The 15,000-nt window shown below is 44.9% G+C and overlaps 2 protein-coding genes across 2 annotated transcripts in view; both read left to right on the forward strand.

Annotated features, from left to right (window-relative positions):
• The window catches only part of ccm2l (CCM2 like scaffold protein), a 14,336-nt gene extending 9,800 nt beyond the window's left edge, over positions 1-4,536 (forward strand). The window contains exons 9-10 of the mRNA XM_076276514.1: positions 789-927; positions 2,206-4,536. Of these exons, the coding sequence (XP_076132629.1) occupies positions 789-927; positions 2,206-2,486 (420 nt within the window). The 3' untranslated portion in view covers positions 2,487-4,536. The remainder of the gene's footprint in view (positions 1-788; positions 928-2,205) is intronic.
• A 642-nt stretch (positions 4,537-5,178) lies between these two features.
• The window catches only part of cables2b (Cdk5 and Abl enzyme substrate 2b), a 32,050-nt gene continuing 22,228 nt past the window's right edge, over positions 5,179-15,000 (forward strand). Inside the window, exons 1-2 of the mRNA XM_076276515.1 lie at positions 5,179-5,720; positions 13,680-13,772. Of these exons, the coding sequence (XP_076132630.1) occupies positions 5,179-5,720; positions 13,680-13,772 (635 nt within the window). The remainder of the gene's footprint in view (positions 5,721-13,679; positions 13,773-15,000) is intronic.

Genomic DNA, 15,000 nt, shown 5'->3' on the forward strand with positions numbered 1-15,000 from the left:
CCTTGTTGTGGGTGTCACAGCTGTGATGCGTTGTGTTAAAGAGTGGCATGGGGGTTTGGTTGATGTGACAGGTACATCAACTTGGGGATGGGCTTTTGATGGTTGGTTGCCTGTTGCCATCTAGACCCAACTGTTTAGATGATTTTTTTCTGTGCTGGCAAAAGGCATGGTTCTTCAATAACATCCCATCCAATCTTTTCCATGGTTCTTCAATGACATCCCATCCAGTCTTTTCTTTCACCAAAAATTAACCTGTAGTGGTTCAGTGGTTTTAAGTTTACTTATCTAGTCTGCTTGCTTCTGTATCCCAACACAAGAGCACAAAACTTAATGGTTAAGTGTCAGTTAGACAGTGAGTTGTGTCATGTCTAGTCAAATCAAGTCAGTCAAGTCAATGCTTTACTGCCAATACGACAAAACATCACCTGGAATTTGGTTTAGTGTAAGGCTCAGGACTGACAGCACAGACAGTACAGACAGTGCAGCACAGACAGTACAGACAATGCAACATACACAACTCATACAAGAATGTATGCTAATTCATAAGAGTATTATAAGACGTTTCCTTGAGGGTGCCTTACTCATACCAGATGGAGAGGACAGAGATTAGCAATGTCAACATTCGTCACTATCTCCATTGGCAAATCACTGAATGCTAAATTATGACCCTTGTTAGTTTGTTGTTGGCCAAATGTCTCGGTCCATCTGTGCATACAAACTTGTGTCCAAGTTCTCGGTTTGTGTGTCTGACGCGGTCCCCTGTGCTCGCGCTCCTCTGTGCTTCACAGCTCCGGAACAGGCTGAGTCCCCAGGAAATCCAGCGCTTCGCCGTGCTGCTCCGCGAGTACCGGATGGGCGCCCCCATCGACGAGTTCTGCTCCGACCTGCTGCAGCTCTACGGGGACACCCGCAAGTTCCTGCTGCTCGGTGAGCTGTCCAATCACAGGCCAGGGCGCTTCAAGAAATTCTAGAATTCTATAATAATGATAATAATAATAATGATAATAATGTTGATCACTATGAGCCCCAGAGCCTTTCGAATCATTCTAACTTCTAACCCATCTAGCCTTGCAGCACATCAGATCACAAGCCTCCATTACCTCTCTCCCTATGGTCTGCTTTGGTGTCTTCCGTAGGCCTTTGTCAGTAAACGTGGTGAATTGTTATGTGGCTTTATGTCCTATGAATATTCATCAGCAATTAGGCCTGGCATTGTGCATGGAGTGGACTATGAGTGATTGGCACTCATCGCTGGTCTGTTAAAGAGATAAAAATGAAAGCTTACTCATGGTGCACAGAAGTAAATATGAATATGAATATGCATGACCACCTGTCCTAATCCCGTGTAACTAATGAAAGGTATGGACAAGGATCTATTGCTCCAAAAGGTGCTGCCAAAGACATTAAGACAAAGTGTGGAGAGCGCATGAACACACTTCTCCATCTGACCTGATAGAAATGCACATTTGTGGCTGTTGGTGCTGGCTAATTCTTCACACTAGTCGACACTGTTGGCATGCATCACTGGCAACAAAGTGTAGACCAGAAAGCAAAGTAGAAAAAGGTTTGGAATGCAAAAATATGTGCGCACACACACACACACACACACACACCCAGTCACGCAGACTTTCATTCAATCACACTCACATTTGTGTGTGTGCTGTCAAATCCTGAACAGAGACACTAAATGGAGTGTAGTAATGTCTTTATTCTCCTCAGGCTTTTCCCTGGATAGATAGATGAGTCTGTTGAGGTAAACAAATAATGAGCTAATGTCATTGATTCAACCTCGTTTATGCAGTGTGTGTGTGTGTGTGTGTGTGTGTGTGTGTGTGTGTGTGTGTGTGTGCATGCATATGCATGTGCCTTTGTTTGTGTGTGTGTGTGTGTGTGTCAGTCTATCCATCCGTGTTTGTGTGTGAGTGTGTATGTGTGCGCACATCCTCAAGTTCTACTCCTGCTGTTTTGTGGTCTCTGCGAGAAGAATACAGATTCCACAGTAATTCATCTCAGAAAAACAAACTCATTCACTCTGTCCTGGCTCCTCTTCTCATAAGCCCCTCAATGGCTGGCACACAAAGGCAGACGTTTGATCCGCAATGACTGTTCAGCACGGCCAGGACAGGCAGTAGAAAGTTCTGTTTTATGTGCCAGTTGTGACACTCTCACGCACCCCCCCCCCCCCCTTCCCCTCTATACGCCCAGGTATGCGGCCATTCATCCCAGACAAGGACGTGGGAGTCTTCGAGAGCTTTCTGGAAGGCATCGGAATCCGGGAGGGCGGGATCCTCACAGACAGCTTTGGGCGCATCAAGCGCAGCATGAGCAGCACCTCGGCGACGGCTGTCCGTGGTTACGACAGCTGGTCCCTCCCATCCGGCTCGCAGGACTTCAACCGGCGGATCAGTGACATCACGCACGACATCGAGGCCCTGGGGTTTGAGGAGGGAGATGGGGACATAGAGGAGGAGGATTATTACCTGTGAGCGAGATGGGAGCTGCTTTGTTTGTGTGTGTGTGTATGTGTGTGTGTGTGTGTGTGTGTGTGTGTGTGTGTGTGTGTGTGTGTGTGTGTGTGTGTGTGTGTGTGAGTGTGAGTGTGTATGTGGGAGAGAGTGAAAGAGAGAGAGAGACAGAGAGAGAGAGTCTGTATATGTGTGTGTCTGTCTGTCTGTGGGTTTGTGTGTGTGTGTGTATATGTGTGTGTGTGTGTGTCTGTGTGTGGGTTTGTGTGTGTGTGTGTGTGTGTGTGTGTGTGTGTGTGTGTGTGTGTGTGTGTGTGGGTTTGTGTGTGTGTGTGTGTCTGTGTGTCTGTGTCTGTGTGTGGGTTTGTGTATGATGCAGACAGAGAATAGAAGGCAGAGCAAGAGAGATCAAAAGCATCCGCATGGAGATAACTCTATGAAAGAGGAGCTGTTTTGACACAGAGTCAAAGCAGCACTCATCCCACAGTGAAACGAATCCGCTTTAGCTCTGCGAACCTCAAGCCTGTAGTAAAAAACAGTGTTTTAACAAGTAATTTATAAACGCAGGCACTCTGTGGACTACAGCCCAGAACTGTTGATGATAAATGGGCCTTTTGCATCCTTTGCATCCAGTCATTTCCATTCGATTTGCATACAAGTTGATCTACACATCATGGAGTCTGATGTTGTAAACGCCAAAATAATTGGAGAGAAAGCATCAGAATGAATGAGAAAGGCTGTGAAATTAGAAGAAATGGTGTCTTTGTCCTAAAGGAATTTAAACAGGGTATAATAGCAAAGGGCACAGTTTAGGTGGGATGGAGTGAAAGTGCAAAAGAGAAGAAGATGTGGAGAGGAGGAGACGAGGGAAGAGAGATAGCAGAAAATAGAGCGAGAGAGGGAGAGGCAGCGAGAGAGCGAGAGAGGGAAAGGGAGCGAGAGAGCGAGAGAGGGAAAGGGAGCGAGAGAGCGAGAGAGGGAAAGGGAGCAAGAGAGCTGGGTCATCGTGGATGCACTGTAATCGGGAGTGGCATGGGGATGGTCGGCCCAGCCTGCTGAGCATAAATTGCCCTCCCTGGGGGAAATGTGTTATGAAATAGGGCAGCTCAGCCAGCATGCGCTGTGGTGGCACCGTGACCTTCCCACAGGCCCCTGCCTCTCTCTCACCCCTCCAGTCTCTGCCAGCCAGATGAGGCACACGGATGACTGCACAAGTCCCTAGGGGCCAGCAAAGGGCACCTACAGCTCTGACTCTGACCGTTTCTTATGTAATCACGAAGAACGTGTGAGAGAGAGAGGGGGGGGGGGGGTGTCTCTCATCCCGAGTTTATGTATCACAAAAAAAAAAAATTACATGACGTCACTGTTTATGTAACATCATAAAACAAAAATACTCTCAGAACAGCAAAAAGATAACAAGCATAAACATTCGTCATGGAATGATAACACACAATGTCATTAAAAGCCCTGCAGCCATTTTTAGCTTCTGTAAGAAGGGAGGCTCTAACACAGAAGTCAAGTCAGCAGATATCAGTTGGAGCAGTGCAGTCAGTCAGGGATAAGTGTGCCAGCCAGCCAGCCAGGCCAAATAAGAGGGTTTGCTATGCACCGCCAGCTGCCAAAGTATTACAGTCGTCAGTAAATATCGCCACTCGAATCAGCTAAAAATGTTTGCAAAGCTCATGCTTTAATTGAAAGCAAAAAGTGCATTCATTGAAAAATTGTAAAAAAAAGTATGTGTCACGCATGGAGGGAAATGCAAAGAACTGATACATTGCTGTGGTCATAGATTGCAGTAGGGAGGGTCAGATTTTAGAGGTGTATTACCAGTATGTGAATGGGTTATACACTGGGTGATACAGTTGTCATTACAGCCTTATTAGCCATAATAAATCATGGAGGAGCGAATTTTATAGAAAGATGAAATGCAGCTTTTTTTTCTCTGTGATAGCAATAGATAGATGAAAAACAGGTAAAGATTATTTAAACAGTTGAAGACCTCAAGTTGTTTCACTGACTACTGTAGGATATACTGTGGGTTTCACCGAATAAACAACATGATGTAGAAATCTGTTTGCTTCTTGGCCTTTTCATTAGAACTCAAAACCAAATATCGTAGAGTGTGGCACTCTAGAATCTTGGCTCAAAACTACTCATTTTCTGTGTTCAAAACACATTCAAGGTAGGGGTGAGATTCCTGTCAATGTCTGAAGTTTGTTGCCTAGGCCTACCTGCTGCCATAACTTCAGCTCCCTGAAAGTGGTTAACAGTAACTTTCGTTATAGAATAGCCTAATTATTATCCATATAAAAATGACATATTTTTTATATATATATATTTTACAGTAGGCTTTAAGGAATTCTGTAATGTAGGCCTACCCTGCTCTGTACACACACAGTGCTATTTTGTAAGATATTCTGTAGCCTATGAATTTGATTATAAAATGGTTTCATGGCGGCAGTGTTATTTTTCAGGGAGATGAACACAACTAGGCAAGGTGAATTAGACAGGACTAAACAAAACCTGCAGCTTTGTCCGCCTGTAGAAGTATTAAACCCTGTACTGATGAAGGCAGAGGCCAATGAAATTCTTCTATGCGCCTGGTACTTAACATACCGTCACGCTGCAGACCAATGGGTCTTTAGTGGGCGTGAGCAGCTGTCTTGAGCCGGGTAAAATGCTTTGAGTGTAGCCTAGTACCGTTTACTTGAGAATGGCGGCTGCTGCCTGCAGTGCGCACTGTGCGTTGGGCAGTAGTAGCAGTAAACCGCAGAAAGAGCACCTGAGGAGAAGTCGGGATTCGCGCAGGCGACAGGCAGCCTTGCTGTTCCTTAGTAACATTTCTTTGGACGGACGGCCCGTACAGCATGTTAACAATGCCAACCAGCTGAGCCACAGGGACAGCGAATTCCTAGGTATCGACAATGGATCAACAAATGCAGCCCGGCTGTCACCTGCGACGAGTAGTTGTGGGACCTTTCATAATCTTTCAGCCTCAGTTAGCTGTGGGGCTGTCAGTTCCGTGCCGAGACTTGGGGTCATCAACGTCCCTCTTCTGGTGTTGCCTTCGGACTCTGGGTGCAATGATGCTGGGACCACCGAGGTATTTCTGGAGAGGGGAAGAGGGTCTTTCTCCTCACAGGGGAATCTTCTTTCTCCAGCCAGTCTTCAGCCGACTCCTCTCGGACCTCGAAAGTCGCCAACATTACACTCTGTTCATAGCTGCAACTCTGTGTCTTCAGATTCTCGGCCAAGGTGAGTGATAAACAGTTCACCTGTTATCTGACGAAATGCTGTGGAGGACAACGGCAAATTTAAGTCATATTGTTTATTTTCCATGTTAACCATTGTCAATGGAACTAGATAAGTCTGTATAGTCTGCCTATACTGTAGGCTACTGCACTATACTAATTTCAATATATCCTACAATAATGTAGCATAATTGCGAGAAACTCAACTATCTTCCAGAACGTCATAATTGCTTATCTTTCTTGTGCTTCTTGCTCACAATCACAAGCAGCAAGCTGGTTATCTGAAGAGTTAAGCAACCAAATTAATCCTCAGTTAAAAGGTAAAAAAAAAAGACTGTTCTTGGGTGGCTTCGCGGATGAATTCACCAAAAACGAGTGACTTACTTCCGCTTTTGTAGTCACTCAGTTCTGTCAATTGACGTTTCCCACTCTTTTATTAACTACAGATTGTTATTTATACTGTGTTCTGTGCGTTTGTTTAAGTATGAACACTTATCAGTCTTGGGAAGAACATACTGTGGAGCTGATCAGACCTGCTGTTGATAGGCTATACTAAGTTTCAGGATACACACCCTTCTTCCAGCATGCTGTCACACTACAACGGTGACTGTGGGCGGATACAAGAGTGGAACTAAATGACATCTGACTCACAGCAAACGCGTTGCCGTCACAAGAATTGACAAATTAGGCCTAGTTTTTCAGCACAACACACAGGAATAACGTAAGCGGTTTATTGCGAAATCCAAACACCTTCGCATGCAGTGGCATAATCAGCTTTAAAATATTGCAATTGAGTACCAGTCTTAACACGTTTGAAATAATTATTTTGCAATAGGGCCTACTAGCTACAATTGTAGGCCGTAGTAGAGAGATTATAGAATTTAAATCAAATTGTGTGAATTCCAAACATGCCTCATTAAACACCACATTTGGAAATACACTTCTCACTTGTGCTTCAGACACTATTGCTCAATTTTTAAATGAACGAAGCACATACAGTATTCAAATTACATTGTGCTATATGCAAAATATGATGCAATGTTATGTTATAGAGCCATACACCATAGCCTTAACTTGGTGAAAATGGTGGGCTGTCGTAAAATAGGCACAAAGTAGATATTGAAATGAAACTTTCTCCTCTCTCCAAATTCTTACCTTGGTGTAGCATTTTAAGTAGAAGTGAACTCTAAATGTCAGTGCTTGTAACAACTTTGCCAAACATTTCGCAAGAACGCCGTGTAAAGTTGGTACAAAACCAATTGTTCTTTATTTATCAAAGTAGATATTGAAATGAAACTTTGTTTTCATTTACTTTGTTTTCATTATCAGGCTTCTGAATATCCACTTTTAGGCACTCCTTTGCTTTTTCTACTACACTTCCAACACTGTGGCATAGTCACTCATTCCCTTTTTCAAGTTTAACTATTCTTGGACCCTTAGATCCTTCAGAGGCACATTTTATCGATAGCCAGGAGGAGATAAGAAGGGTGGAGTAGAGCTGACAGGCTTGTTAACAAAGGGAAGGGTTTGATACATCTGGTTTAAGGTACTAAATGAACCAGAGGTCTTTTGTTTTCCCAGCTGGGCTGTTAAAGCATAGAAGGTTGTTTGTATGTTCAACTTTTCATTATATTTATTATATCCCTGAGCTGTTCATCCTCAGGGTCTCCATAGGTTGTTATTTTTTAATAACGTTATTATAACGTTTCTATTTTTATGTCGATATTAGGATTCTCCCTCTCACACTTTCACTCAAACAGACACACAGACACACACACACACACACACACACACACACACATATACACACACCACAACACATTAACACACACAATTCCGTACCGTTAACTTCCATGTTTCTCTGGGATTTTGATGACATCACTCCTGTATACGTTTGCCTTAACATGGACATTCTTGTGTGGGAGTGTTTATTTATCTGTGTGTGTATTCTGGCAGCGGAACTGAAACCACTGCCCTTTTCCCAAATAGATAGATAGATAGATAGATAGGTAGATAGATACTTTATTGATCCCCAAGGGGAAATTCAAAGATTCAAATTCCCTGCCTATGTCAAAGCTATCTGTGCTGCTATTATAACAGCCTGTTTGACAATAGCTGGATCTCCAGCACCTGAGTAACCATACTTTCCTCTTTCTCACCTGGGCACTGCTGGGTGCTAATAAATGATAAACTATCATATGGAAATGTATCGGGGTCACTGAATCCTATTGCATTCTCAAGACATTAGCAAGCCATCTAACCTGGCTGAATCCTTTCCACACACATACTCGCTTGTCCTGCACCCACATTCATGGCATGCCATTCCCCTTATCTCAAATCAGTCAGACCTTCAGCTCGTATCACTAGTGTTGACAATAGATGGAGCTGAGAACTGCTCCCCTGAGGTTGCTGGTTCTTAAGCTGACATGCATGACCCACCCATCCCTCCTGTGCAAATAGCACACTGGGCATAAAAATACACGCGCACACACACACATACACACACACACATACACACACACGTACATGAACACACACACATACAAGTGTGCCAACTGGTCCTTAGCTCTGCAGTATGTACGTTGGTAAACCTGGCAAGAGAGCTAGCAGCCAGGGCTTTTAGCTCGATTGCTAGCACACTCGACTTCTGATGCGAGGTACTGCTGTTTGCATGTTCGAGTCTGGGTGTGTGCAGGGCTGAGCCGCGCGGTTTAACACAACGCAGGTTACAAACACACACACACACACACACACACACACACACACACTGAAAGTATTAGTTTGGGTAGGAGCTGCAAATCATATTATGCTGTTCCAAGCTAGACATGCAGCAGAATTACTATTAACTTGATTTGTCACCAACTAATGTAGATGCATGTGCCTCTCAATCACTCCAGACAGACATTTTTTCCTCATGAGGTGAGATATTAGAGAGAGATTGTGACAGGAGTTTGTTTCAAATGCCATGGGGAAATAGATTCAACTGAGCCTATATTTGTTTAGCAAGACTCCCCACTCCCTCCCCTCCTGTGATGGCTAATAAGAACATAAAAGTAATGTAGCTTTGAGGAAGAAAAAACATTGTTGTTCTTGACAAACTGCCCTCTATTGACATGTTTGCATGCATGTTCCTCATTGTTGTGTCTGTGGCTGCTGGAATAATGGACTGCATTTTCAAATCAAATGACATCACATGCTTTTGAAATCTTCTGTTCTTTCTCTTTGTTTTGCTTTCTGGCTGTTACACAACCTTGTTTACAACAATGTTGGTTTTGAAAATGCCCTTACAACCAGAAACAGTCATGCAATGAATTGTGGCACCAGGCCAAAAGGGCAAACATTATGGCAAGGAAGGGCTTTATATGTTTAAGGAGCTCCCGCAAAACCCAGGACCAACAATTCCAGAGACAGTTCTCTAGCTATTAGCTTTACAGGAAATGAGAAAAGAGCCCTCAATAATTAAAAACATGAAAACCATGAGGTTTGGCCTAAGAGGAATGATTATGGTGCACACATACGTTACTGGGGAGCGTGGCTGCAAAAAATGAGGATTGGCTTAAGTCATTTGTGACCGACGTACTGTATCTAATTTGGCAGGGGAGCGGTGCACTTAAAAACTAGCCCCACCCTCCATCTCCCCAGGAGAAGATAACATCTCTCTCTGCTGTTTGCAGGCCCTAGTACTTCCCTAAATGGCCTTTGCGTCACACCTAATTCAATGATCGCATCAGCGCTATCATTTGCCTAGAAAGGTCAAGTTCACATGTGAGGCCACCAGTGAGGTCTCCTACGGCCCAGTGACCCAGAACCTCTCAATTTTCCAGCGTCATTTTCTAAATGGCCTTATACTTGCAGATGATATGCTCTTTCCTCAGCACCATAGCGGAGGGGGACTGCAATAAGAGAACTGAAACCTGGCAGTAATTTAACGGCTCTTGGCAGCGTCTTTATCCCAGAGCTTGAGGCCACCCTCTGCCTTGGTCCCTCTTGGCATTGCACCTGCCGTAATGACATTATATCTTCCTGCAGTGCAGACAAGCCTGAGGCTTCTCCATGCCTATAGTGAGTATGATACTGCCTTCAGGCAGAAAGGTCCATAATGTGAGGTTGGATTTTTGAGGGTTAGGTTATTAACAAAACTCCACTCAAGTGTGAAGATTCTTTCCAACTACTCTTTTATACTCTAAACTATGTCCCTTTACATACCAACATGTGCATCAGTGAAAACACTTTGAGACCCACCCCAGATGTATCCATTAACAAGTCAAAGAAAATGTGGCTTGTGGATTTATGCAGACTTCCATGAGTTCTTTCTGAAGGATAGTGTCACGGTATGCATGCATTACATTTTAAGCATTTAAATGGTCAAACAGTCCATTGTGTCTATTTAGGGAGGGACAGTACACACCAGCCCAAATCTGGTAACACCAAAGTGGACATCCTTATGGCACCCTGTTAATCTTGAACGTGCTACATCATGACGACCTTCCTCTTTTAGCAACCTTTTTAGCCCCTGCATTAATTAAGAACAGATTAGCTGGCCAGTGCCCCAGTACACCTGTGTCTGAGCACAGCTAACCTAGTACTTTTTTATGACACAGTGACATTCACAGCTCCTTTAATGGAAGAGTTGGAAGAGGTGCGCTTATGCCTCGGTCTGTCCCCCAGCGAAGTGAAGGTCGGGATTAAACAACCTTTTTTTTTTTGCCAAATGGCCCATTGACGTGTCAGCGGCCTGCTTGCCTGCCCGCGTACCTCAATCTGAATGAGTGGCGGTCAGCATGACAGCTTTGAGCCCAGATCAACCACTGATCCTTAGCTTTGGAGATCTGTGCTGCTCTGTACCAGAGATTAGGGGAGGCAGAGTGTACCAGCCCAAGAAAAGAGTGTGGAATGCGAAGACACACACTCTCTCTCTCTCTCTCTCTCTCTCACACACACTCTCTCTCTCTCTCTAACTCTCACACACACACAAACACACACACACACACACACACACACACACACACACACACACAGACAGACAAACACATGTACATCTGGTGTCCCACAGTCACTGCTGGGTCTTAATGCTGAGTCTACAGTAATCTCCTCTTTCATTCTTGTTTGATGTTTATCTAGTAGCAATCTGCCACATGGCTGTTTTGTAATGGGCAAAAAATGAGAACAGTGCCAAAAAAAAGAAAGAGAGGGATTTTTTGTTTTATTATGGAAGTTCCACTCACACTAGACTGATATGCTGCTATTGCACCAGTTTGATCCTGTTCTTAAAGATGAAGCCACAATTCAAGCAAAAAGGCATCACCATTGTTCTATCTCACAAATGATAACGCGTCATAATTTGACACACACACACACATTCCATTTTTGGTCTTAGTCAGGTATGCCTGCATACCACAGTTTTCCGTGATTCTTTTGCTTGGCCAAAGGACAGAATGCCCTTCAGTGGATGGACGGATTGGCTCAGCGTTCCAGCTTAGCGGGGATTGCTTAAGAGGAACACATTCTTCTGCTCACCAAATCTCATGAATGTAAAGCTAATTTTATTGGAAAAGGGAGAAGCTAGAATAAGTCAAATGCTTAGATATTTCTAGAAATATTTGGGTCTGCCATGCCGCGCATTTGTGGTGTATGGTTGCGAATGCAGGGTCACGCTTGTGGCTTGGAGCATCCATGTTCGTTTCGTGGTTATGAAACTGGTGTGTGTGTGTGGTGGAGGCTCGTTCCAGAAACCCAATCTGACAACCCTCTTGTGCTGGAGTCATGACCCTGCAGGGATGGAGTCCTGATGGCTATGTAAAAATTCTCAACTCGGCCCATCTCAGTCAGCTAATGCACAGCTGTAGCCCTCCGACCTTTGAGCCCCTCAGGCTTTTCCCTTCATCCTTTGATCAAAGGCATTTCAGGCCGGCGACCAAGAAATGGAGCAACAGACATTTTGAGAGCAAGAAATCAGCAAAGATGCTGAAGGAGTGATGTAACATGCAAGGTCCCCAGATGATATTACTACTGCTGATGATAGCAAATCTGGAGAGTACACACACACATACACACACACACACACACACACACATATACCTGCACTGATAATCCCAGTGAGTGGAGTGTTATTAGGTCAATCTCCCCAAACACAGGGGCAGATGGAGGCTGAGGTGGGGGGTTACATGCTTATCGGCCTGCTTGTGTAACAGCACTCGCTCTAAACAGACGGTCACTTTCTATCCACTCCCACACCCAAATCCTCCCCCCCCTCTCCCTCTCTCTCATATTTTTTCTCTCTTACGCAGGCTGTTTCCCAAATATTCACACACACACACAGACGCCCAAACACACTGTCGTCTTATGCAACCCAGCCGTGAGCTGAGAGTGACGTCACTGCCAATGACACAAGTACGCTCCACAGAAGTGAAATTGCACTGAATGTTTTAGAGCAGTCCTCAGATGTAAAGAAGGCGGAAGAAAACACACATATACACCTACACACACACACACACACACACACACACACACACACACACACACACACACACATACACATGTGTGCAATGTCACACAGGAAACACCATCTTGTCCTCTCTGCCACAATCTCTCTTTTGCCTATGCAAAATCGCCACAGCTTAAGCGCGGGCGAAACAGAAATCTGGGTCAGGGTACAACTTTACATAAAGGATGGAGTGTGTATTTAAGTCGAAGGAAATAAGAACTTGGTGTGACCCTTTAAGCAGTGGTGGTGCGCACACAGTGTTCCACACACGCATACACACACTGTCAGATTACAGCACAGTCTTCAACTAGAGGTCAGCTTTCAGAGGCTTGAAAAGAGAAATACATGTGTAGTCTCAGCTAGAGGAAAGTCAAAAGATTTGAGAATAAAAAAAATCATCAAGGTTCTTCTTCGTTCACTTCTTCTCCACCGTATCTCTCTACGGAGGACCCTCTCTTTGAGCCATAATGAATGAGGAAGGGAAACGGTTTCACAAGCGTTAATGAGCTCTGCCCATAGGGAGGGAGAAACTGTGAGCATCTCTCCAGTAGTAATGACCGAGGCTCCTAGTAGAGCCCGTCACACTGGATTGCTTTTACATGTCAACGAGTAGTATCATGTGTGTGTGTCTGTGTGTGTGTGTGAGAGAGAGAGAGAGAGAGAGCATGCATATAAATAATGCAGTAGTGATGTATGCATATATATGTAAGTCACTGAAGTCCTGAAACGGCCTTGTGGACACCACCCAGGACACACACACACACACATACACACACACACACACACACACATGCAGTGTACAGTACATGCAAGCACACACATGTGCATTCTCAGCACAGCCAATCAAAACAACCTGACAGGTGTGACACTCGGGTACCTTTCTTTCTCTCTGGTGTGCTGTTTGTGTTGGCGCTGACAGTACGGTGGGCCTGTGAAGGTCCCTCAAGAATAGCCCATTTCATTTTAATGAAGGTCACTGGCATTTCGGAATGGGTTGAGGAGGTTTTACCTGCACATGCCTCTTAGGCCACTTCCCTTCATTATGCTGCTGCTAGTCTACGAGCGGCTCTAAGGACACACCCATTATACTGTAAGTGTGAATGTCAGCAGTATTGATATATCACCGTCTGCAGAAAGGAATTGTGGGATTTATTTGGAGTGCACACAGGGACAGTTAAGACCAGCACACCTTTGTCTCAAGGACACTAGATTGTGCTGGTTTTGTGGAGTGGAAAATACAGTTATATCTAAAAGGTGCATCAGGTGTGTTAAATCAGATAAGATCTACACTCCCTACATCTGACTGTGTCAGCGGTATAAATGAGAAGAACTGGATGAGATACAAATCTGTCCTTTAAGATGACAGGCAAGTTGATTTAATGTTCTATCTCTCTCTCCCTCTCTCTCTCTCTATCTCTATCTAATCTGTTCTTCCACTGCCACTCTCTCTTGGCTCCTGTTCCCTCTGTTTGCGCCTAGGTCCCGCAATCTGTCTGGCTCTCCAAAGCCTCGCCCGATGAGGAAGGTGCACTTCATCAAGAACATGAGACAATATGACACCAAAGGCAGCAGGTAGGTGATCTCTCTCTCTCTCTCTCTCTCTCTGTCTCTCTCTCTATATCTCTGTCTCTCTCTCTCACTGTGCTCTCTTTCTGTCCCCTCATCTCTTTCTTTCTCTCTCTCTCTTTCTCAGGATCTCTGTGTGTATGTATGTGTGTATTTTTTTTTTTTTTTACAAAAATATGGCCTGCTTTTTTTGTGCCAAAGAAAAGAAGTATGATGAAAGCAGGTCTTGCCGTCCAGTCATAATAGATCCTGCTGAATGCACAGTTATGCAGGCTGCCTCTCAACTAGATATTCGTGTTGCTAAGCACAGCACACCCACTAGAATACAATAACTACATTCAGCCATGCAACTCATAATAGGGCGGTTTCTCAGGGTGGGCCATTGGCTCAACCTGGCCTTTGCCTTCACTGCCAAGCTTGGGTTTAACATTTTTAGCCAGTTCAAGAATTGAGGCCTCCAATGAGAGCAGCTTACGAGAGTGCTCAGTCCAACATGTTCGGGGAGCACATTGTTTGACCACTGCAATGAATGGAGCAGCCTACTGAAAGCTTCATTGATCTGTTACATAAAACACAGCATTGCAGGCCTCCCGTGCCCAGCCCCCCCCCCCCCTTCTCCCCGCGTCCTCTGGCTGTATCTCGCTCACCTCACCTGACTCCACACTGCCCCCCCCCCCCCCCGCCCCCCCAGTCTGCCTGCACAGCCTCTGTAAACACTTCTAATATTTGACAGAGGCTGTCCTACACAGCTATTATTACATGCGTTTAATAGGGCAGAGGGCTCCGGCCCGCCGTTTATGTAAGAGCTGTAACCTACCACAGTGCCCTCAGGTATAGCCACTGCCAAAAGTTAAAGATCCCCCAACACACACACATCACCTCGCCTTGTGCTCACTCAGAGCAGCACAGGCATACTGTACACTCAGCAGAGTCAGACACACACCTGGCCCTGGAAGGCATTTGTTTCTTTTTCAAGAGCATGCCTGCCACAGGTTGTTTCTTGGGGCAGTGGTAGCGTAGTGGTTAAGGAGCTGGGCTAGCATGCAGTAGCCTGAAAGGTTGTGGGTTAAATTCCCGGCTTCCACCGTTGTGCCCTTGAGCAAGGCACTTAACCTCAAGTTGCTCCAGGTTGTCCCTTGTAATAGAATTGACATGTAAGTCACTTTGGATGAAAAGTGTCTGCTAAGTGAATAAATGTAAATGTAACATTTCTGGCCGATGTGCCTGGACAAGG

This window comes from Alosa pseudoharengus, unplaced genomic scaffold (assembly GCF_046254945.1).
Source record: "Alosa pseudoharengus isolate Yale_2024_CS ecotype anadromous, Long Island Sound unplaced genomic scaffold, YU_APseudo_1.1 YU_APseudo_1.1_scf_9, whole genome shotgun sequence".
In the NCBI taxonomy this organism is placed as follows: domain Eukaryota; kingdom Metazoa; phylum Chordata; class Actinopteri; order Clupeiformes; family Clupeidae; genus Alosa; species Alosa pseudoharengus.